This window comes from Varanus komodoensis, unplaced genomic scaffold (genome assembly GCF_004798865.1).
Source record: "Varanus komodoensis strain SLA01 unplaced genomic scaffold, ASM479886v1 scaffold21, whole genome shotgun sequence".
NCBI classification, from domain to species: domain Eukaryota; kingdom Metazoa; phylum Chordata; class Lepidosauria; order Squamata; family Varanidae; genus Varanus; species Varanus komodoensis.
The window spans coordinates 13,204,288-13,230,511 of record NW_025335589.1 but is presented as its reverse complement, the minus strand read 5'-3'; the positions used below and the strand labels follow the sequence as shown (position 1 = coordinate 13,230,511).

Here is a 26,224-nt window from a genome sequence, read left to right as displayed (position 1 = left end):
AACACAAATGGGCCTGAATATATCCTGTTAGTCATAAAGAAGTCCCTATCCTTTTTACTCCCACAGTGTCTTCTGTCCACTCCCCTTCAGTTGTACAAATATGAACACGATATGCTGCCTTTACATCAAGCAAGACAATTGGGCCCATCCAGTCCACTATTATCTCAATGCAGCACTTCAAGGTTTCAGTTCCTGTTACCTGCTAGCTGCCCCCCCCCCCCACTTTTAACAAATCCCTTGAAGTGCTAGTAATTAAACATGGGACCTTCTACATGCAAATAATTTGCTTTATTATTAACATAGAATACCTTCTCTAATTAAAAGATATCTAAAAAGCTCCTCCATCTCCTGTAAACTGTGTGTTCCAAAGTGTGACTCTCCTGAGTAGCATGAGGTGACACAGCAATTCACTGGTTCAATTCCTGGGAAAACAAATCTCAAATTCAAATAATGATTCTCATCTTAACAATGTAAAACATTTTACATTTCTTTCATCAGTAATATAAATGTTATAACCAAATATTTGATGATGAACAGCATTCACAAAGCAGGGATCTAATTTGCCTCTTTTTTGGCATTAAAACTAACACAAGTTTATTCCATTCATGTGATTCTTGAGAATAAGAGTATAACTGAGAAATGTTCATTTTTTCAGCTGCAAAGTAAAAGCACTCTTTATTAAGAAAAATATTCTAACCTCACAATTAGCTAAGATAGAAGCTGGAGTTAAATTGTCTCAGAAAGAAAAACATTTGGTGTTTTGGCTACAAAACACCAAATGTAAAAAAGGAAGGTTGGAATCTGCTACACAATTAGCTACTAACATTATATTGAAGTGAAAAGGAAAGTAAGCGACTTTTTACAGAATTACAGCCTCAGATATTGAAAAGCTTCATCCTAAGTAAATTAACTTGTGAATTACTGCCTTCAAGCAAGCATTTATTTGCAAAAGACAAAAGTATGCAAATCAAGTTAACAATTTAACACATTTTTAAGAACTCTTGAACCTGTCAGGATTTAGCTTCAAGTACATGGATATAGTTTCCCAACATCTTTGATGTTAATGAACTTTCTTTAAGGAATAATAACACAGTCTATATCACAACATGCATCTCCACCACTCTTTCCAAGAACAGCATGGATGTGGAATGATACTTCCACATCATTCATTGTGGTCCATCTTGTACACCAACAGACTAGGTGAGTCAAGGCCATTGTTTGCCTTTCTCTCTCTCTCTTTCAAGGGCACAGTCCTATTGTCTAGGATGCTGCAAAATCATTTGCAGGCTTAACCTGAGAGCTACAATTCTGAACCCTGAGACCCTGCCCATCCCTTTTGCAGTTAGCATAGAAAAAACCAGTTGTCCATCCAAGGTTGCAAATGGCCTTGAACAGAAGGGAAAGGGTGGGTGGGGGGGGGGGGGGGGGGGGGGGGGGGGGGGGGAAGCTGGGGCCAGGCAGCTTACATTGTATCCAAATGGGGCTCCAGCCTCATTCTTTTCCCATTTGAACACTCCAATCCACCTGGATTTCTGAAACTGACTGCTCACACTATGTGTAGGGTGCAAGGTATGTAGTAGTAGAAATTGCCATTGAACCTTGCACCATGCACTGAATGCACATAAGCCTTAGGATTTGGAGGCTTATGAACACTGAGCCTCCAAACACTGAGGTTTATGTGCACTGAGAACACATAAGAAAATAATTTAGAAGTGTTCTTACCTATTTCCCATCACTAGCATTTCAAATTCATGTCAAATATGTGGTGCCAAGTAATTCCATAAAGCATTCTTCTTTGGCTAAATGTCACTATTTTGCTCTTATCCAAATCATATCAGTATCCAAAAAAAGTTCTGACTTAGATTAAAAATGACATTTTTCATTAGGAGTGGGGAAAATTGAAATTAATCCTGTCAATGGAATTAATCCTGAATGGTAGAAATTCCTGTTTAAGCTTGTATATAACAGAAATATTATGCACATTAAAAGAAAAATGCCAAAACACCATTTCATGTTTGTTTTAGACTTGTAATTCCATGTCATCCCAGTTAATCAAGTTTAGTTTCTACCATTCTTTTCTTTCCCCATCCACCCATCAGAGGAAAGGAAACCAAAGCCTACTAAGAGCTGACACTTACATAAGCAAGTGACTAACAACTAGAAACTGCACCCAGCCTCCAGGCCACTAAGGCCATCTTGAAGGGTATTTGAGGAAGAAGAGACTGGATAAGCGGTCCTTTACAAGTTTTAGTCTCTAGGATTGGAAAGATGGTCAAACATATTGGAGTCACTTCCTCCAAGAGACAAGAGATGAACTAGATAGATTGAAAAATGAGATACTGTGACAAGGAGATAACAGTAACAGTACTAGCACCTTTAAGAATGCACTATGGAGTGTCACTGCATAAATGCTATTGCCTTGATTGTGCTACTGCCACCCCCTAAAGGTGCCTTACCCAACCCCAGAGCCCTCCAGACATGCTGAAATGGAACTCCTACAATTGCCAGGCAGCACAGCCGCTGGCCATCTTCCCCTATGGCCAACCCTGGTGGGGAATTATGGATGCTGCAGTCCAACACATCTGGAAGGTGCCAGGTTGGGCAAAGGCTATGCTAGAGCTACTGAAGTGTGTCCAGCAATATAGAAAAGTGTAAGTTAAAATCAATCAGCATCATATCAGACATTATGGCAACAAAAGTGAAAAAAAGCTTAGCTCTCTTCTGCTGCTCTTTAAATCCCACTCCCTGTTGCTTTCAAGGACTTTTAGCATAACCAGAATCAGGTTATAATATATTAACATCGACTTGTTTATGTTACAAGAAAGATTGTCTTTCTTGCCTTTATGAATATTAATACATTACTTATTTTTAAACAACAATGACAACTTGTACCAATATTTCACAAGTTACAATGCTAGTCATAGCCAGAGGTGGTTCTTTTCACATAAGTAAAAATGAAGTTTCATCCTGCTTCCATTGATAATTAAAATGGTAGCTTGGCATTCTGCTTCACCTTTCATCTTCCAGAGAAGTTGGTGCTCATTAGTCCATGTCCTTTGCTTCACATAATTCCTTTTCCGCTTCAGTGGTTGCCCCTTCCATCTTACCACTAAGGGCATCATTAATAGATATCTTTCTCATTTTAATGTTTGGCAGTTTCTTCAGGTCACCATCCCAGTCTCTTTGAAGAAAAGGTGGATAGAGGAAAGAGGAGCAACAGAAGTTTAAACCACAGGAAGTATCATTTCTACATGTTTAAACAAACATTTCTCCTACCAATCAAGTTAAACTCTCTGTCTGAATCAGAGGCGGCTTGCTCAAGAATCATCTTAGCAAGTGGATGAACCATTATCTCCAAAAATATTATAACACTGCAGCAAGTGCAAGAGCTGCAAGTGTGCAGTGAGTGAGGGACTGTGGCTGGGAAAACTGCGTAAACTCCGGCATACACACACCCTGGAAGCAGAAGCAGGACATCTGCTGTGGACAAACTCCTGCTATTAATCATCACTTTCTGCTGTCCAAAATAAAAAGGGCTGGTCCAGTCATACAGACCACAATTTAGAGATGCTGCAATATCAGAAAAGCATAACAGCTAGAGCAGGTGGACAGGCCACAACTGAGGTTGTACTTTTGGGTGGCTTTCAGGTGGGAATGAAGGCTTAATGCTTGCAGGACATATAAAACCAGCATATGAAGGAGAATGTTGTATTTCCTTGTTTTCTGCTTTGGAATTGCATCTGAATAACTCATTTAAAAAGTATCCAGACAGTGCATTTTCGTAAGTCTTGGTATTTGGATAAAAAACAAGTCCAATAAAAGAAATAATAATAATGCACTAAAATAATTATTTTTCCAAACCCATCTTTATTGAAAAATAGACTTCCTGTTGAATAAACACAGGAGACAATTTTACATTTTTTTAAGTCAGTAACTCACCTGAAAGTTTTAAGATGCTTACAGTTCACAATGTCAGGGATATCTGTGGCAAACAATACAATTGATGATCATCCAGCCAAGTATAAATGGAAATTTTGATATTAGATGCTTTAACCAGTAAGCAACTTCTGAATGCCTATTTCTGGTATTGATAGCATGAATGAGGTTGCCCTATTTGTTTTCAGGCATAGTACTCTAGAAGAAAGCACAACCCCAAACCTTTCAAGAACAGGAAAAAGGTCATGAAATGCTATCTCCCTTTCTGGAGAATAAAATTCCAACCAGGAATTTCAGCTGGACTTTATGTAAGAAACAGAACTATATCTTGTGCTTTCCTTCTCCCAAACCACCACTGTTGCACTACAATTTAAAATCTGTCTTATAGCTCCCTTGACAGTTTACGGCCATAGTTATATTATTGGCCACTTCACCAATCTTATCTCCACATGGCATAACATCACAGCCAACAATGTTCACACATTCCACATCCATTTATCTTGTATTTAGTTAAAGAATTTATATCCTAAAAGGCTCTTTGAGCAGCTGACATCAGTAACAATTACAGAACACAAAAGGTAAAGAGGATATGGAAGATAGAGAAGAAAAGGCAGACTCATGCAGTTCTTTAAACATTAGCTCTGGCAATGACAAACTGATGGAAATCCTTCAAGGTGGAGAAGAGGCTGGCCTCTGGGCAAGCCAACAGAGTGGCCCTGCTTGCATTCTCCCTTGAATGCATCCTCCACACATTGGGATGTGTGCACTTATTTGTTCACCCATTTAAAATGGACAGAAGTACTTGTGGCAAAGCATAACAAGATTTCCAGAAAAACTGAATGCTGTAACAAATAGTAATCTAATGTACTGTTTCTTGACCAACAAACGTCCCTTCAAATAGCACATGTGTAGTTCTTGATTGAGCTTGGTAGGCAGTGGCTAGGTTCAGAGGATTAGGAAAGGGGAGGAAGTCACAGTTGCTTCTTTTCCTTGCCTCCTCATTTCCATGTCTGGGCTGCTGTATTGTCCAAAGCTGGCAAGGAACTCTGTAACAAACAAGAGATTGCAAGGAGATTGGAAAGCAACCCCTGCAGCCTACCTTGCCAGGTTTGGACACCATGGAAGCCCACATATGGAAACAATGCTGCATGTGTCCAGCAGCTGCAGGGCAGGGAAAAGAAGAAACTATCATGAAGATGAAGCAATCCTGGAAATAGAATTCTCCCTTTGCCACCATGTTTTTTGAACATCCATATTACATTTCATGAATGAATGAATGATATAATAAATTTCATTCCATAAATTGCGACAGTTTGATAGTAAACATGAGCGCACTACTTCATCATTTCTGAAGTAGCTTTAGTTTACTAAATTGGACAGGATTTAGTTGAGCTATTTCTTCTGGCATGACAGCGCTCCTGGCTGCATTCAAACATTGTCCATAACTCCATAAACCATGGCTTATGAGAGCTTTCCCCAATCTTACACCCACTGGATGTTTCAGACTGCTTTATGTAGCTCTGGATCAGTGTCTTGCATTCACCTGCCACTCTTCCTGTTGTGCCCTGGCTTGCAAGAAGCAATAGTTCCATTGTCTAGTCACAGTAGCGAATTTTGGCTTCATAACTGGCAGGGATTCTCTACTGAAGCATGGTAGGAATAGGAGAGCGCTGTGGACTAACATCCATGTAAGATCACTCTTTTCAAATGTATGCTTTCCAAAAAGTTTTGCAAAGTCTTTAAATAATAGTGTTCAGTTCTAGTCAGTATGGAATTAGAAGAATGGTAAAAATAACAGTTCAGCTATACATAAATATAATTCTGAAATGCAAGCAAGCTCCTGCCAGATGCTGGCCTTCATACTTTGAATTCACTGCCTCTGTTGTGTTACTGATAATAACATTTTAACAGATAATTGGTCATCATTATATCTACATACCATATAATGTTTTCCCTTCTCAAATGTCAAGTAGGCATCTTCAAATAAAGCATGTCATTTCAGAGAAGAATGAAACTGTATTATTTGTAAAGCTATAATATGTTTCCCATCTCCTGCAAACACTTCCAATCATCATAACAAAGGACTTGTACATTATAGCAAAGATTAATTAAAACCAAGTGACTTGAGAAACCTATGCAACATCTTTTAATATTATTAGACATTTGGTTATTTCCCCAGTATAATGGGAGGAAGCATTCAAAACCAAACAATTCACTTCCAACTAAATGAGAGTTTGTGAACAAACTGGTAGTATAAGAGGCAATTTAGTTCCATCTTCTGCTAATTCAAACAAAATAGCAGGATCAGCATGCAAGACAGCACTGCTGTCATTCCAAGGAACTGCCAGTAAACACAAAAGCCTGCTACCTTTACTATTTCTAAATCTGTCGATTTAGATTTTTCATCGAATGACAAGAGGGAACTTTCTGAGCATTTTTAAGAAAACCAAACAGATCCATAGAAGCTGCCTTATACTGAGTCACACCACTGGTCCATCTTAGCCCATTACTGTTGGCACAGACAGGCAGCAATGGTTTTCCTGGGTTTCAAGCAGTTTTTCTAGACCTGTCTGGAGGAGATATGGACAGAACCTAAGGCTATCTGCGTATAACCAAGGTGTTCTTCCACTGAACCACAGATCCTCACACACTACTTCCCAAATGAACTAAATCAGCAAAGAATAAATTGTCTGGATTTTTTAAGCTACTTGTATAATACTCTTGATCACTAAACAACATATAGCTACACTGTCATTATAATAGGAGTTTATACTGGAGTCAAGCATAACCTATAGTGCAATCCTACACATGTTTATATAGAAGTACATCCAGCTATGCTCAATGGGGATTACTCATTAGTGTGTTTAGGACATCTGCAATTCTGTGCACGTGTCCCTGGGAGTAAGATGCATAGAAAGCAATGGGACTGAGCATTCATGTATGGGATAACACTGTCAGTGTTATTTAAGTCTTAACCCCTCCAATATTCTTCTAGTATTTTCTTTTCAACACTGAACACAACAGTCTGGAGTGGCAAAGATATTCACTACTGGATATTATCATTAAGAATAGCAAAGCCACTGAAGACATTACTGAATAGTGTTATTCATCCCTATGCCAGAGTAAAACACTATTTCAGGCAGACATTTTGCAGCCAGAAAATATTATATTGTTGCAAGCATGTTCTCTTCATGACTTAAAATAAATTCATTTCAAAAGTACTTTCAGTACACTGTTTGTTGTTCAAAAGATATTGCTGTGGATAAAGAAAAGTTTCCATCACTTCCTTCCCCATGCACTCCCCAAACAGCCTCTCCAGAGAACTTGGGAGTCCTCAGTGAACTTATTAGAATCCAAGCTTCATTCTGGTCAAGTCTTCCCTTCCTCAGCATTCTCATGACAGTCACATCAAACTCTTCAAGTCTAATTGTCTAACAGGCTATTCATATAACCACTGGGTGGTTTGAAGTGCGGACAAAGGTTCTCTGAATTTATGTTACCAAAGTGACAATGCAGTTAGTTGATTATATACTAACAGTCTGATCTGGCTTCCCAGGGCTTAGAATAGCCCTTAGTGAAGTCCTCATGCACAGCTGTACAGCTGTCAGATCTGGACATATTATGCCAACCCCACTTGAGAGAAACCACGGCTGTTGACATCCCAGGCATGGCTTCTGCCATTGTGTACCCATACAGATCCACCTCCTCCCCACAGGGAGGAAGCTGTCCCACAAAAGGAGACAGGGGGCTCTTGAACTATTTTCTCTGGCTTTGATTTGTATTGGCTGCAAAGCTATGAGCTAATTAGGAAAGTCTTGCAGATAATGAAGGTTTAATTTCACAGATACATTTAAATTAATTAAGATTGATTATGAATTTTAAGGACAAAATAAGCCTGAAGCACACATGGCTAGAGCCCCCTCACTATGCAAATCAATTTTCATGTAACTGGGCTTCATGGTCCTGGAGCTATGATGCTGAATAAACGTTGTCTTTTATTTTTATAGATTATCACAGCATTGGAGTTGAGTGACTAGTTAGGTATATGGTGAAGGAGAAGCTTAGCTAGTTGGCCAGATTGTCAGTGTGGATACAACTGAATCACCATTACTGATCAATTATAACCAACTATACTTTAACCAAATCAAAAGCAAAGATCTCAGGCATCTTTCCTCCATCCCGGACTTATCTTTCAGGCAGCCATGGAAACCTAATCTGCTCATGCTACAGACTAAGTTTAAGGGAGGTGGTACAAACTTCTACCACCTCCCTTCTACACCACTTTTCAGTGTTCTACTGAACAACTTGTACACAGAACAAATAGAAAACTAGCACACTAGAAAGTAACCTGGATAGAACCTTTCCTTTGCCCACATAATATGGTACTTTAAACGGACCTAGAGGAAGTTTTTAATAGGTGGACTAATTCAGAACTGACATTCTCCACCTACAGTCTGAAGTGAAGCTGCCCACTCCAGCCTATTAAGAATTCTATCAGCTCATTCTGCTGTATGCAAAAATAGGGGCTGTAACAATGGAGCTGCAGTAGGCAAGATCAGACTATTGGAACTGGATAGCCCAGAGAATCATATTCCGTGCTGATTGAAATAAGAGATAATACTTTCCCAAGAAAACAGCATGCAGCCGACATTTCAATTCAGTTTTGTCCACAGCTGGAGCTAAGGAAGCTAAAATGAATGAAAAGCAACAGCCTGCCACCAGTGCCAAAAACATACAGATATGTTCCCCCTAAAGTTCTATAGTCAGACAGGCACAAAAACCCAGGAAGAAAAGCTGTACTTCCTCTTGACAAGCTTCAAGCCATTTCCTCCCATAGTGATGCTATGCTCTCTGCCTAGCAAGCATGGACCTCAAAAGTACACACAAACTTAGCTGTTCCCCCTCTAAGATAATAAGATTCCACACAATCTTATACTCTCTCTCACTCTGAAACAGAAGGGAGAACTTTATCTTCATCAAGAAAAGACCTAATTAAATCAAGCCCACAGACATGGTCTCTCATTAAGAGAAAGGAAAGGCAGAGGAGGGCTTCCCAGTGTTGCTAAGGATTTCAAACCCTATTAACATTAAAAAGCAACTAACTTCTAAACTTTAAATTGCTGTATCTAATTACACTATCCAATAGCGACAATTCTGCTTAAATTAAAGCTCAGTTAAGGCATTGTGCAAAGATTTGCAACAGGAGTGCTAATAAGGAATGAATGACTGGAGGCTATCTTTAACAAGAACAGACAAGAGGAAACACAAATCACACTTCCTGTGTACTTTTCAGACTTCTTTCTAGCTTATGTACAATGTGCAATTTCTTAAGTGTAAAACAATTTTCCATTTTGCTTGACTGAAAATTTTGGACCCAGCTATGGCTCTCTTTATGTGCTTGAGCCTTTCGCACCAAAACTGAGGATAGGAGATGGGGGATACCTTAAATATATTTATTTTAGACCCACTTCTACAAGAAGATAGAAATGAAAAAACCACAAGTACACAGAAAAACACAAGCAGTATGTGAACATATTCTTAAGTTCCAAATAACTTCCAAATCTAACATTGTAGCACTGAGACAGTTTAGTCACCTCATGTGCAAGCACATTTTTGGTGGACCAAATGCAGGGGACCATTGACCCTGGTTTCTATTAAAATGTTTTATAGGAGCTCTTCCTCAGCAGGTGCTCTCCCACCTTCCTTGCCTGACTGGAGAAAGTGGCAGATCAACATATCATGCAGTGGCCATAGTTCAGAAGGGACTGTTCAACAACATTATCTATTCAGTTCCCCCAGTGGAACTTCAAGACCAATTTTGTGAAGTGGCCTTGGAGGTTGGCATGAGAAATCCATGTCCATGAAAAGTACAACTGCATATAGGAACTGTAGGAGAGAAGTAGGAAGTAAGTAGTGAGATTAAGAAAAACATTCTAGGGAACAAACACAAGGAGTTTTGCTTTGCTTTTTAAATTCTTCTACAAGCAAAATACCAGGACACAGGTGTCCTGTGCAGAATTCCCATTTGCCAACAAGAAGTTATCCCTATTTGGGAAGGGCAGGGGATATTTCAGTGCAGTGAGATTTATACCCAACATACCAAGTCCATATCCTTCGTACAGCTGTCTTTCACGTTCCATAGTCTGCTTGATCACTGTTTCCCTAGAAATGTGCTGTCTTGCCTTTCTTCCTTTAATGCTGTTACGCAGTTCAATTTGCTCCAGCTCATCACTAAATCTCTGCAAATAACTGAAGCACAGTAAAACATTGTGAGAAACTTATTTGCTCAAATGTTACACTTTACCACAGGCTTTACAAATAGCCACAGAAGAGATAATAAGGGCTGAATGACAAAACTCTGAAGTTCAGATGGGCTGAGTACAGGACTGAAGCAATATGGCAATGTTGCTGACTGAGATTAACAACAACACCTTAATGCATACACCAAGAAATGCATATATGAATTGGACTGACTCCAATATCCTACTCAGAGTAGACACACTGGAATAAATGGGACTTAAGTCAGTTATGTCTGACATAAGCTCATTTATTCTGATGGCTCAATCCTAAGTAGGTTCAACACTGGATTCAACCAATTGAATCACCCCAATGGACCATGAACAGGTGAAGGAAATAAAGGACAATATCAAATCTTGATGTAGTAAAATGTCTGTCCATCTGTCCATCCATCTCAGAAGTGTTAGACTGCTCTCATTGCTTCTATCTTCCACATCACCTGCTCCAGCAATGTACATATACTTCAAATAAATTAAATTAGATATGTTTACAAAAATCAGAAGTAGGAAGAATGGAGGCAAGCTACTGTAATACAATTATGATAGACAAAAAATAGGATTATTGTGTATTATCATACATTATTTCACTAATTACAATTGGTACCTTTGATTTTTGAACCAGTATAACTATCTTTACTTTTCTATTAGTGCATTAATATTACTTACTACACTGTTAATATCAGAGGTTTTGTTGTTTTTTTAAAGACGTAACGTAATTGGCCATTTCATATGGCTTCAGGTATTCTTTATTCCATGTAGAGCAGTGATGCATGCTGGGTGATATTTTGAATATGCAACCCATTTTGAGGGTTGTTGTTGCATGAATCCAGACAATGAGCATTACTTGAGGTTAAACAATTGGATAACACGGCAACAAACTGAAGATGTCCAGTTGTGTTTAATCCACACAACAGATTAAAATGCCACTCAGCAGAGGCCACAGCTCATCATAAAGCCCAACATGCCCAACAGCCCAACATGCCATGCAAACTGGCACTGTGTTGTGTGGCTCGAGCCTGTCTTCTATTAGCTTATGAGAATATATATACATAAAGTGTTACAATAATGGGCACTTTGGCATGTACAATTAACTAAAAATAAGCATTGAGGAAGGTATATATAGACTGCTACAGAAGAACAATGCTATCCAGCAGGTCATAATGCTGACACTGTTAAAGCACCTCAAACACATTGGTGGGGACTGTGCCTGGGATGACATGTAAGGAAAGCTAGTGACATTCACTAAAGGGAACATTAACGCATCACTCTTACTTCCAACAAGACAGGACTTCTGTTTGTTCATCTGTTGCAAACTTACTTTTCTGTTAGTTTGCAGGCTTCTTTTTTTGTGTATTCCACCTGGTTGGGGTCAAGGTGGCTCTGAAACCAGAGCAATTTTTCACCTAAAAAATGAAAATGAATATATGTGTGTGTATTAAAAGCACATGAAATGCACGCCGGTACTCCATACAGCTGTTATACAATGCAAGTGAGTTAAAAGTTGGTCTACTGTTTCTGCAACTTATCATAGGAGTAATTCAGCCTTGAGAAAACGCCTCTACAACAAATTTAAGAGTTCCAAGGATGCAATCTAGGATTCCTTGATGCCAGCATATCTCTGGCTACTGCCACTACTCTGTTCATATACCTCATTTTTTCTTAGACTGGCAACTGTGGCTAGATGATATCTCATCAAAAAGTTAGGCCTGGCCCAGGAAAGTCAGCTGCTGGTACCAACTTCCAGGAATATAATTCTGTCATAACATAAAAAATTCAGTCCAGCTTTTGTCACTCTAATGAGATGAAATTTGGACTGTAAGTATAAAAGTCCACATTTCAGATGCTTGACTAAAGAGGAAAAAAAAGGGTAACAATCTGTAAAATGGCTGTTTAAACTACTATACTATTACATCAAGAAGGAAATATTAAATATCACTGTAATGCATGCAGAACATATCATATGATATTCAGCATATCAGCTAAGTTCTTCATCTATGGCTTGCCTGATTATAAAATGGCTGCCTCAAAACATTCATTCTCCAGAGTCCATAAATAAATCAAGCAAGCAAGCAAGCAAGCAAGCAAGCAAGCATCTAGCTACAAGGCAGAAATGAATCCTGAGCTCCAAAACACAAAATCATTCTTATGAACCCAAATAAAGAGGATGCTGGATGGTAACATTTCATTTCATAGCATGCCAGCATCTCAATTAAAATCTTTGTTTAAATTAAAACTCTTAAGATAGAAACAAGGAGGGGTTGTGTACAAAAAAGAAATGTCTGTGGGCACACAGGTACCCACTGGCACTATGCTGGAGATTTCAGCAGTAGGAATTACTACTTACATGCCTAAGGTTGCACTGGTGTATGTATACATTCATAATGGAAACATGGACTGACTGACTGATTTCATTTCTTTATCACCCAAGGACAGTTCACAACAATTTAAGTGCATAAAACAGAATATAAACATTTAAATGGTTAAAACAATAGTATAAAATTTTAAAACAATAGTATAAAATTGTTTTAACAATAGCAAGAGTAAGATATAGCAGCAGAACAAAGATTTAAAAAACAGTACAGCATTTAGAACAAACTAAAATTAAAATTCCTGAGAAAAATAAGATCTTTGCCTGGCGCCAGAAAAGTACAATGTTGGTGCCTGGCAAGCTTCTCTGGGAAGTTCAATCTATAGCTGGGGTTCCCAAAACAGAAAAAGCCTTCATCTTAAACACTTGCCCGACTTCCTTTGGCAGGGGTGCTTTCAGAAGGGTGATGTCTTAAAGACCAAAAAGTTATATATGGGAGGAGACAAAGCTTCAGGTAACCTGCCTTCAAGCTATTTAGGGTTCTGAATGTGAACTTTGACTCAGGTCTCGACATAGGCCAGTTCCTTGCTGTCTGCACTGGCTGGCAGCCCAATAGAATCACACCACCCAGTCCCTGTTAGCAATCGATGTTCTGCTTTGGATCAACTGAAGTTTTTGGCTGTTTTCAAAAGCAGTTGCATGTATACACATCACAATAATCCAACCAAGAGGTTACCAAAGAATGGATAACTAGCATTTTCTGCATTTCCAGATAAGGATGCGGCTGGTAGATCAGACTGAGCTGATAGAAGAGCTGGGTGTTATTTGCATATTTATGACACTTCAGCTCACACCACTGGATAACCTCCTGCAGAAGTTTCATATATACTCTGAACAGCATGGTTCATAAAACAGAGCCCTGCAGGGCCCCATAGCATAACTGTCAATATACAGAGCAGTAATCATCAGAACCACCTTCTGGAACCAGCTGTCCAGGTAGGAGCAGAACCACTGAAATGCAGTCTCTCTATTTCCCAACCCAGACACCCTACCAGAAGGATAACAGCATCAAACGCCACTGAGAGGGCCTACAGATTCGACAGAGTTGCACTCTTCCTCTCCCACAAATTGACAGTTGCACAGACCTGAATAGGTGGCATGTTCTGTTCAGCCAATGTAGTTGCTTTAAAAGTACCTGAGCAGATGCATTTGTGAATGTAAGATGAGAGACAGCAGGGATGTAGAGAAAAAGGCAAATGGAGGCTATTATTTTTATGACTTTAAATCTTCCTTGATCGTGGCAGTTTGCCAGAGGCCTAGCAAATCAAGCTGTTATCACTGCTCTAAACCATCCTTTTGTAGCTAGATTTATCATGCAATCTCCTCCGGTTGCAGAACGACCCACAGTAGCCAAAAAATGCCTTGAAAAGTGGATCAGGTGCTCTGAAGCTGAAGTTTATTCCTCATTTACCAAGAACTGCCTCTTAGCCAAAGATATCTGAAATATGAGTTACACATTACATCCTTCATGGAAAAAGGTCAGTCTAAGTTGAGTCACTTTATCCATAATGAGTCACTTCACATATCAGTCCTGGTGTCTATTTCTGCCATGCAATTGTACTTGCATTCCAAAACAGGCCAGTTGCATGAGGAAATATAACATGACATAGACATGCATGGAAAGTATATACAACAGAGATGTTGTTATGCTGCTGGTCCATGTTACTCCAGCTTAGTTTCCCTCTTTGACTCAAGAGAATGACCATGAAGGGAGTGATTGACAAGTTCTATGTTATATAGAATTTCTTAGCATTTCTGTCTTCTGGAAGTTCCTTCTGGAAGCATTCAACTATTTTCCCTGTGCAAGGGCCAGGTGTCACTAAGAATGAATAGATTGTGAACATCCCATGTGTAGGAGCAGCTCTGTGATACTGTAAAGGAAGACTTTCCCAACTTGTAATTCGACATCATCTGGGGACCCAAGTATGAAAAAGGCTGATTTAAGGTTCTCGCAATAAAGGGTTGGATAAGCCAACTATCAGGATACAAGAGGATAGAATTCTATCTTTTGACTTCAACAGGGATTGGGTTAGATCACTTTTAGTTAATTCTGTTTCTGTGCTTTAGAAAAGGGAAAGGTAGCCAGGGTTATTATTCTTGCTAAGGATAATATTTTATAATAACCTGATAACCTGGGAAAAGAACTAGCAGAGCAGGGAAGCCTTGACCTACTTTTTCAGCAGAGGCTTATGAGCATGCAGTGCAATATGAGAGGCATGGCAACAGCAAGCTCCAATACTGCCATGCTTCACGCCCTACATTTTATCTACTGGCCTTTTTCAGCCATCTAGATTAAGCACCAAGAAGGGATAGGGGAGGATGCTGGGCTGCTGACTGGAATCAGCACAACTCCACAGCCCCAGTGCCCTCTCCTCGTCAGCGGAGATGCCTCTTTTTCCTCCTCCAAGTCTCAGCTGTGACTGTGGAAAGGGCAGGAGCTAGTGAAATTCTTTCCATGGGGAATGTAAGCCAGCATGGGTTTGATAGGTGGAGTCCTAGCACTATGATCTTCCAGACAAAAATCCAATGGTCACCCAGAGAATTTCAGGAAGGCATAGGCTTGTATCTTTAAAGGTTTTAAGATATATTACATAAAATGTAATTCTGAAGATCTTCAAACTTTAAAAATAATAATAATAATAATAATAATAATAATAATAATAATAATAATAATAATCTTTGCACTCACCTATAATGCTGAGACGAAAGGCCTTTTCATTTTTCAACCTGCAAAAGGGATGGCTGCAATTTAATTATTCCCAATATTAAAAACCAAACAGTTACACAAGGGAGGAAACAAATGGAAATGGAAAAATGAACGTTTAACTTTTATGGCACATATAAGGCTGAAAGTCAACTACTTCACAATTTCCTTCTTAAACCAAGTTGGGTTTTTTAGCCATGGAAGGAAGAGGTTGCAGAAATATCTTCATTCTCAAGGAGTCGTTTTTAGAACAACAAACTGGTATTACATTATAATGGTTACTTGCTCTACTGTCAGAAGACATCTCATTATTAAAATCTAAAAGTGGGACAAGCAATAAATGTTGCAGTGTATCCTTACCTCCTAGCAGTATTCCTCTTCAGAATTCCTGCCAGCCAATCCTATCCTGCGCCCAGATACCCGAAGCCTGCCTTCCCCAACAAAGGGCTCACAGGACCCTCATCAATGCTTGCAAAGTCCCTGCTGCTTGCAAATGATATATATTCTTTTAAATTATGGGGCAGTAAGGAGAGGCACATTACACAGAAAGGTCCTGGCTTCCAGCAGCATGCTACTTTCATTCCTCCATAACGCTTCTGGGACCAGAAACATGTTTAAGAAATGATTATGGCAGGTGGCTGGTACCTGGTAAAAATGCTTACAAAAAGAGGAAGAGAAGGAGACATTGCTGCTTTGTAAGCTTAAGTGGGAGAAGCAGGGCAAGAAAACATGTGCACATGAACAAACAGAAGGTGTAAGTGTGAAATAGCAGATGCACACAAAATAGCCCCAACCTATGAAAGCAGGAATATGGCACACTTGCTTTTCAGTATGAGTCTGGGTAAAATCCAAATCCAACAGAATCTCCTGAATTTATGTGATTTTTTTCTTGGGATTTTTCTGCAACTCTCAAGCAACCAACAGTGTAAAGCTTGGTCCTATCGATTTGTACAGGAAAAGTATCAGAACTGGTACTTACCACCACAAACCAAAAACATGGATTCAAGGCACAGTTCATTGTGGACCTTAGTGGTTTTTACAATAGATTCTCCCATAATCATTAAATTATGAAACATCTGTGTCTACTTCTGTGTTCTGATGATTTATTTACAGGATTTGTAAAGTATTGGGAAGACCCACAGGGACTTACAACTTGGAATGTTGGAAGGTGCTGGCAAGATATCCCAAGTTAAAAAAGGTGTGGGGGAGTATAGCTTCTACAAATTTATTTGATTTACTGAATCTGATTTTTACAGTCCTACCATTTCACAACTGTTCAGACCCTCCATAAAAGACATAACGGGCAGTGCTAAAGTATATAGAAGCCATCAAGTTGCTTAACCATGTCTTAAAGGACATACCAGTCAGGAAGCTACACAGGGTCCTACACAACTAGGGACTAAATTATATAATCACACTATCCACACAGGTAGCATCACAAAAGAATCCACAGATGAGATGACTTCATGTCACCTTTATAAGCTGAATCATAAAGACAAAAATGTAGGAGAAAATGCAGTAAGATATGACCAGATTTCAAAAGTGTGACATCTTTTCATAATTTACTATTTTTATCATTATGGTAAAATAATGAATAGTTAAAATTGTTCTGTTGGAAGACAGTTCTTGCCATCAGTTCAACTGAAGTTAAAATGTGCCATTATTCACTGTGACCTTTAAATGACAGCTCAGAGTAGTACAACTCACTAAATATTTGAATAAATATCAAAAGCTGGCAGAAGATTAGAAGTACAAAGTAAGTTTCTACTTTAATTTGCTAGACTTAACATATCCAAGACAAGGTAGATATTAATAAATCTGTCAGTTTGCAGAATCAAACTGAGTTCCAGATGTGCTGTTGGTTATCTGGGGTTAATGAGGGGTTTTCATAAAGAAAGCATCTCACTGGATTCTACAATTATTCTAAAACCCATGATGTAGGCCCTAGTATATTGTAAAGCTTTGACTATTTTGTACCATAGTTAAGCATATAATTCTACTGCTGCCTCTGGTATTTAATTCTACAAATGGGCAAACAATATCTGGGGAAATTAAGAGTTCAGTTTCATCAATAAACTCCCATTGTAATATACCACGTTGGTCAAAAGTTCAACTGACAGCAAATTTCCTAAAGGAAAGTACTTAAGATATTATCATGTAGCATGAACTAAAGCACAAATTAGACAATCAGGTGTTTCCTCCCAAGCAAATAGTCCATTGGAGGACAGATTTTTCACAAGACTAAGACAATGGAAGAAAACTGGATTTTCTTTCTTCACCTATTCCAATCCTTATTATTGGTTGTACCCCTCTTTGCATTTTTAAAAAAATCTATTTGTTAAATGGAAAGACACTTATCTATTTGTTCCCTTGGCAACATGCTAATTTTAATCACATATAAAAGCACTTCCTCCTTAACATAAGGTGGTTTTTCTACCCAGGTAGTTAGCATTATGAAAATACAAGAAATACCCAGTTCATAAAACTCAATCCCTATGTCTGTACTTAGTAAGGAAATAGCCTGCAAGACGCCATTAAAGAGAATTCCATGCTGAGCAATATCATAACAATTGATTTCACATGTTAAGTTGAAAGAGAGACTACATGGACCACACAGACTTTGGTTTCTGTAGAGTGGTTTCCTCGAAACAAATAGTATGTGTATAAAATATATTCAGGATCTTTCCACACAATAAAAATCACTTAACATAAATCCTGTCATGTTTGCTACAGTTGCATTTTTAAGTCCTTTGTTTATAGAAATTAACAATGCCAATCTGCAACTACAAATTCAGAATTTATGTACAAAAATTCAAGAAACCTGCTACTGGAACTTTTTAAAAAAGGTATACTGGTAAGAGGATTGGAAATGCAATGTTTTAAAAAGGAGGATGGAAAAGCGGAGACAAATCAATTGCTCTAATCTGCTGGAAATCCATTTCTGACAGTTCAAGGTTTCCCATAAAGTAATTTAGCTTTTCTTATCTTGTGTTTCAATACATGAGGAAGGCTTATTTACAGCAGAAATAGTATTAGAGGCCTGCCAATGCCATAAATACTTTCCCACCTTATGGTCAATGGAAGCAAGATATCATCAGTCTGAATGAAAAGACGCAAGGTTTGAAACAAAAAGGTGTTACAGGTCAGCATGAATATGAATATTTCTAGAATATAAATGTGTTTCAGTTGTCATATTGCTGCTTTTGAATTACAGGAATGTTCTGGCACATTAAAGTATGTGCAAAAGCAATGATTCACTGGCAATAAAGATGCTATTTTAAGAGCCAGGCTATAAAATTATTTAACAGAATAGCACATTGTTCAAGGTCACAAACTTTTATGCAAAGTTTAATATACAAGAGGAGGCTCACAGAAATGCAGATGTGTTCCTTTCTTTCCATTCCCTGCCATAATCTCCATGCATGACAGTTCTTGCCCATTTTTTATAATTCCCTCCCCCTCATTTACACACTCACACAGTGTTGCCAGCAGACATGGTGACAGACTTTGACAAGGCATGCACGAGCCAAGCCTGTGCAGCTGAGAAACAGGATATAAATCACTGTGGTTACCTCTGCCACCACTGCCCTCGACAGCTGCATTACCTTCTTTCTCTCTACTTTCTTCTTGGGCAAGTGGGGCCATTTCACCCAAAGCAGGTATAGAACAGTTGGGCCTTGAGTTGTTCGGCTGCAACTCCCGTTAGCCAACAAAGCCAATGGCGGTGGGTGATTGGAGTTGGAGTGATGGAAATCCACCAGCATCTGAGGGGTGACATGTTCCCCACCCCTGGCATAGAGAGTCAATCAATTTGCATCTTCAGATAGTGCCTCTAGCAGGTACATGTCCACAGCCCCCACTCCAAGAAAAGTGCAAGTGTCTGTTCTTGCTCACCTTACCACTGGCAAAGCAACAGAATTGGGTGAGCTACAGGTGCAGAACGAGCTGCCATCTGCACAGCCTTTGTCTCATTTCCCCCAATTTTTTCATCCCACATCCCAAACCCTTTCTGAAGTTCTCCCTAACCACATGCAACATTTTTGTCGGAAAAGTTATTAAAGCTATAGTACATAATTTTAGAGAATTTTCTATATGAACATTTGCAGGTCTCTGTAAGAATATCTGGTAAGGGTAAGATTGTTAATCAAGCCGCAAACTTTGGATACATGTAAAATAAACACACACACACAATCTGTAGTAAACTTATTCGTATTATAAGACACAATACCGCTGCAGCAATGACAGAAAACAGGCTGTTGTACAGTGATACAATGCTGTGTTAGTGGCTTTTGTCACCAGCAATTCTCAGGTGTGGGATGAAAATTAATAATAATTGCATATTTCTACAGTATCTAAAAATAAGATGGAGTGACAGGAATGTACAGTGTGTCTGTGTGACACTACTCTGTTTCTTTATACTAGAACAGACACCAAACACTCCCCCAATTTTTTTTTTAATCTGCTGTTAGAAAGCAAGGAAGGGGAGACCCTCTCCTCATACGCCAGTCTAGGTGCATTGCTCTTAGCATACTGGTCTATGAATATATCAAAATTACTGCAAGATGTATCACATAAAGGTCACTGAGATGGTTTAATTCCTAAAACAGTTTAGGGTCTGGTTATCTAAAGTAACGCTTCCTTCTATATATACCTGTCTGGTCCTTAAGATCTTCTACAGAGTTCTGTCTTCACCTTGAAGAAAGTGAGGGCGGTTGTTACAAGAAGGGCCTTCTCAGTGGTGGTGCCTCAACTGTGGAATATGCCTCTATATTCTTTCCAGCACCAGACCAAGACCTTTTTATTTCCCAAGTATTTTAATTGTGTGTGTGATATGATTTAATTCTATTTTTAATTAACTGAGTACCATCAAATTGTTCTGATGCTTTTACTGTTGCAATCTGTCCAGAGATTTTCTACAGAAATATAGATGGCACAGGAAATAAATAAATAAAACTAGGACACGTAGCACACAATCATAGAACATGTACTTCATTAATTAAATATGTTCTAATTTCTTAATAGTGATGTTGCAGTAATGCAAAGGATGTACCATATTTATTCTAAACACCACACCACACAAGTTTCTTACATATAAAGAAAAAAAGAAAATGTAATCTCAGTCTGTGAAGGATTTCATAAAAGTAGTCTCCACTGATGCAGACATGCAAAAATGTTACAATGGCTACACAATCAAGATGAAACAGGTTTCAAGAAGCACCTTTCATCGAGATTTTCCATTATGGTCTCTTATGTGTCAGCAACCCTGCACAATTACAAGCAAAAGGATTTAGGGTCTAAAAGTAATTTGTTTCCATCAAGATACATATGGTAAATTATTCTCACTTTTAATACACTTAAGGTAAAGCATTGCAAACTCAGTATTTCCTGACATTTCTGGGGCAAGAAAATTAACCTGACAACACAGCAGATCCATATTTTCTCCTCCCTCCACTGAACACTACAGGTATGAAGTTACTCACTTTTCTTTTTTGTCCTTTTTATGTGTTTCTTTTGTAAGTTGAGCAGCTTTTCTGCTGTAAGGATGGACGACTTTCCTCTCCTGCCCACCTCCTTTGCTCCTTGCTGCTTTTGGCTGAAATAATGAAATTGGAAGAAAGACACAGTAAGACATTTTAAAGCACTTCTCTTCAAAAGCATTGAGGGTAAAAGATTCAGTTATTTTAGAAGAAGAAAGCAGTTCTTGAAGAAGATACAGTGAAGAAGAACCTTTTCAGTTCTTCAAAAGGCCTTATGTTCACGGCAGAATATATAACTGAGGTATTAATAACATTGTTTTCAATACATTTATTATTTTCGGTTTCTACACTGCCAATTGACTGCATTGCATCTTCCAGGCACATCTAGATGCCATCAGCATTCTAAACCCCTAGCACGCTGACTGTCTGCTTAGAGATGACAATGAGATGCACTTGTGGCTTTAGTCAACAATCTCCTCATACTGACTGACAGGTAAATGGCATTCTAATCAGCTATCTCGAGAAGAATATGGAAAGGATGGAAAAGGCACAGACAAGGGCAACCAAAGTGATCAGCGGATTTGAGAGCCTTCAACCAACAGAAAAACAATGTTCAGAGTTTGTGTTTTTAGGTTAAAAAGAAAGGTAAGTATGGGAACATATTACAGAAACTGAAAAAATATGCATTATGGAGGAACTAAATAGAGATAAGCCTTTTCCCTCTCTCTTATAGTAGAACTCAGTTAAACTGATTTGGTGTAGATTCAGAACAGAATAAAAGTATTTTCCTGCTAGAACACCCATGGTAACTGCTTGATCTACATATATGAATTTTCTATAGAAACCAGCAAGAACCATTTTGCCTCCCTTTCAATATTAGCAAGAGATGACACTGCAATCAATTCCACCAGTATGATGAAACACAGATAGCCAACATCTCACAATTTTGTACCATTAGGAATGGGAAGAGGTCAACAAAACGTTGTTGTTACTGTTACTGTTATTATTCCATTACATTTCTATACTAGCCATAGCAGAAGCTCTTTGGGAGGTTATTGACATTTAAGTCACAAATCCAGATTTCAACCAGACCCATCCCTGCTTAGCTTCCAAGATTAGGAAGGATCAAGCAACACTGCCAGGTCTTGTTACATAACAGAAATAGGGAGGCCAGCAGGAATAGGGAAGGTTCAAACCAGCATGACCAGTGATAAATGATTACGGTACCACACTCCAATGTCTGGAGGGCAACAGCTTGTCTACAACTATTCTAGAGCACAACTGTTATAAGACAGCTTACATTATAATAAAAATTGAATACACAATTTAAAACCACAATTGCATCAACTGAGAGCAGCATATCTGAAAGCAAAATCCTGATTAAAAGGTAAATAAAGAAACAACATGATATTTAGCATTATATTATCATATTATCATGACATGATGATGCTGAACTGCACCAAATGTACATTAACTCTGTATCATGAAAGAAAGAAGAAAAATCTCCTTATCAGTTCCCTCACAACTGGACACTCATTCCCCGGAGTTTTGCCAAAGAGTTTTCATCTCTGAGCAACTGAAGGTGAGCAAGAATAGCAGCATTTATCTAACCATGTTTAATGATTTAATAAATATTTTAAACTTTTTAATCACTAATAGCCACAGTAGGCAGAAACAAACATGCAAATCTGATCAATTTTTCCTTCGCTGCCACACATTCCATCTCTAGATAAACTGCATGAAGACAATGGGCTAGTTTGCATGTGCAGAGTACAATTTATCAGACTACCTGCCCAGGCATGACTTTTAATGTCATCTAAATCCAGGAGTTTTAAATGTACACTACCCTCAAATAACACAGAATAGTGCCAGGGTTACCTCCCTGGCTCAGGTTTAGATGGTACTACAAGACTCATCCGAAAGGGTAATTAGGCAAAGCACACCCACAAAGCTGTCATGATCTGTTCAACCCTTGGTGATCATGCAAAACAGGTCCAACAGTCCTATTTCCAAGTACTGTGTTGAGAACTGTGCTACCCCAAGCATTATGCCATGCTATCCCATTGCTTTTACTTAGAAAACGGAGAATTTGCTCAACTTCAGTTGCACCCTTCTAGAGAAAACAAATCTGGCCAGATGCTTAGTCACCTCCAGATCAGATTATGAGGAATGTTGCCCAAGAGAAGTGTTCAGAAGGTATGGTGTTGTTATGTGCCATCAAGCTGTCTCCAACTTATAGTGACTCCACAAAAGTCTTATCCATGACAGCCCTGCTCAGCTCTTCTAAGTCAAGGCTATGGCTTCCTTTTTGGAGTCTAGCTGATGCAAAATGCAGAGGCCAGTATGTATTCCGGTGTGCACTTTTCAGACACAGTTCTTAGTGCCTTGCAAAAGTATTCATGCCCCCCCTCCGCTTTGGCTTTTCAACATTTTTTGCATTATAACCTGGAATTTAAAAGGATATAAAGATATGCCACTTGATGTACACACAATACTCAACACTGTAAGAGTGCTAAATATTTTTATTGTGGCACAAACGCTAAGTAAACAAAAACAAACTCGCTCTTGTTGGATGCATAAGTATTCTCTCTCTCTCTCTCTCTCTCTCTCTCACACACACACACACACACATCAATTAATACTTACAAGAAGCACTTATGGCAGCAATTGTAGTTTGTAAGTCTATCAGTTTTGCATATCTGGATCTTGCAAGGTTTGCTGATTCTTTCCAGCAAAACTGCTCCCACTCTGTCAGCTTGGATGGAAACCATAATCAATGAGCAATTTTCAAGTCTGGTTATAGATTCCAATTGGATTGAGGTCTAAGCTTTAATTGGACCATTCTACAACATTCAGGTTCTTGTTTTTAAACCATTCCAGTGTTTCTTTGGCTGTGTGTTCAGGGTCATTGTCTTGGTGGAAGGTGAATCTCTATCCCAGGCTCAGGTTTCTTGTTGACTGAAACAGGTTTGCTGCTAAATTACCCTGTATTTTATTTTATCCATCTTGCCTCAATCCTGACCAGCCTACTAAGGAAAAGAACTTCCACAACTTGATGTTGACATCACCATGCTTCACCATGAAGACGGTATTTTCAGGGCAATATGAACTGTTGCATTAGTGCTATACAGTGTTTTGCAGAAAGGCCAAAAAGTTGTATTTTGTTCCCATTGGAGAACCTTATTCTACGTATCTGCTGTGTCTCACAAATGCTTTTTTGCACAGGCCTTGATTTGGGCTTTTGCAAGCATGGCTTTCTTCCTGCCACTCTTCCATAAAGCCCATGGATAATAGTTATCCCATGAACAGTTTCTCTCATCTCCAGCTCCTTCAAAATTACCAATTAGTCTCTGGATATCTGCTCTGACAAATGCCTTTCCTACCTGGTCCCTGAGTTTTGGTGTGCAGCCTTCTGCAAGGCTCTGGAGTCAGCACATAATACCTTCAACTCTGAATCAAACTCCAACTCCTCAATTTATGGTACCTTTGACTCTGACTCCTTTATTTATATATCAATATAGGAAATAATTAGTATATTTATTTGAAAGTACTCAATCTACAAAACACTGCAAATGTCTTTTAAAATGTCAGAACCATGAAAACTACTAACTTCTGCAACACATGCTTTTTCACAATCATCATCTTCTATATATGTGCCTGCCCGCCCCTTAAATCTGGGGCAGACGCTTTTCTCCAGGTACCCTCCCTGAAGAAGATTAGGAGGGTGACCACCCAGAGAAGGGCCTTCTCTGTGGTGGCACCCCAATTCTGGAATTCGCTCCCCAGAGAGGTTTGCCTGGTACCATCACTTTATTCTTTTTAAATAAAGTTAAAACCTTTTTATTTTCCCAATGTTTAAAGGTCTGACTGTTTTAATTGGGGTTTTATTATTAGCTAAATTTAGGACTCTGTGTTTTAATTTTTTTTAACATTTTGTATTGTTAAACCATCCTGAAACTTCAGTAACGGGATGGTCTACAAAAGTTTTAAATAAATATAATATGATACATTGACACACATATTTCCCATCTGTTGCTTTTGTAAAGAGTTCAAAAACAATAAACTTTATTGACTTTTTCTTTGCCATTGTGAATTTTTTCATGGGGTGTCACTTTCACTAATATATGAAATTAAAATATATCCTGAAAATATAACCTAAAATAGGTTAATGAAATTATTATCTGTGAAATAGGAAAGTTTAACATATTATTTATATTACAATTTAAGTTTATTAGGAGTCAGAGTTGGCACATTTTTACTGACTCCAACTCCAACTGCAGTAACCAAATAGTTGTTTCCAACTCCAACACCACAGCCCTGTTCTCAAGACAGAGCTGCAGTTAAACTATATTCTTTCCATTTTTAATACTCAATTAATGGTGCTCTGGGGGAGGTTCACTGCTTGAGTTGGTTTGGTTTGGTTGGTCAGTTTTGCTTTGTTTTTATAACCCAACCCTGACTGGTACTTCTGTACAACTTAATCCTGGAATTGCTTTGGACTTCACGATGCAGTTCGTTTCGGAATGCTCTCCAACAAACAGACAACCATTTACAAAGAAGCAATTTATCATATAGTGCAAGTAACCACATGGCAAACTGTCTGGCTGCTGCACTCTTTGTACTGCATTACCAACATCTCTCTTACTAAACGGATACAAATACTGGATGTTAAGCTACTAAGTGTAAGCAAAAGGTAATTATTATGCAGTGAACGCCTAACCATTTCTACCCAAAGTAAGTGTCACTGAGTTTAATGGGTCTTGCTTCCAGATAAATGTGTACGAATGCCATCCTGCTACAGTGAACACCGGGGAGGGGGAGGGAAGGGGGGCGTTATTTCGGGGTAACTTAAAGACTAACAAAGATATCCTGGCACGAGTTTTTGAGAACGACATCCTACTTTTTCATTAAAAGTCTATAGAAGCATATGTCACAGTACACTTGCAATTCTTCGTGGTTTACACGGGTCAACAGTCATATTCATTTAGAGACAACAGCAGCCACACGTGAAATTCTCCCACTTTCTCAGCCATCTCAGCTATTCCCCGTGACAGGCAGCTTTAGCGTCGCGTTTAGTCTCCCCGCCTAATTACTATGTACTTATTTTAATCATGCCGAGCTCACCATATTCGCAGAGAAGAACCGGCTTCCTGGCGCACGTTTTAGCAGCACGTTTTCCCGGACCGTACGCAGGACGGACCCGGTCCAACCGCATAACCTGCCCGGTTGAACTCCACCGCTCCCGAGCACTCAGTTCCGCTGTCTTCAGCCAATGAGCTCAGACCGGCTGCTCCAGACTTCCGCCTTGACCGAGCTTCTGAGCCGCACGTGGGCCGGAGTCGGGCGGCCTTAGGTTGCGGGTTCGGTTCTGCTGTACGGAGAGGGCTGTGGTGGTGTGGGGTCCCCCTAAACGGGGAGAGCTTAGCCCTCCGTCGGCATCGCC

At 39.0% G+C, this 26,224-nt stretch overlaps 1 protein-coding gene across 1 annotated transcript; it reads right to left on the bottom strand.

Moving 5' to 3' along the window:
- Window positions 1-1,438: 1,438 nt before the first annotated feature.
- Window positions 1,439-25,999, bottom strand: TMA16 (translation machinery associated 16 homolog). The gene is made up of 7 exons (XM_044430981.1): window positions 25,906-25,999; window positions 20,785-20,897; window positions 15,290-15,327; window positions 11,551-11,635; window positions 10,037-10,185; window positions 3,940-3,982; window positions 1,439-3,181 (listed from the first exon to the last, which is right to left on the bottom strand). Exons 1-7 carry the CDS (start codon window positions 25,906-25,908, stop codon window positions 3,043-3,045), a joined length of 570 nt encoding a protein of 189 aa, XP_044286916.1. The 5' UTR covers window positions 25,909-25,999; the 3' UTR covers window positions 1,439-3,042.
- Window positions 26,000-26,224: the final 225 nt, after the last annotated feature.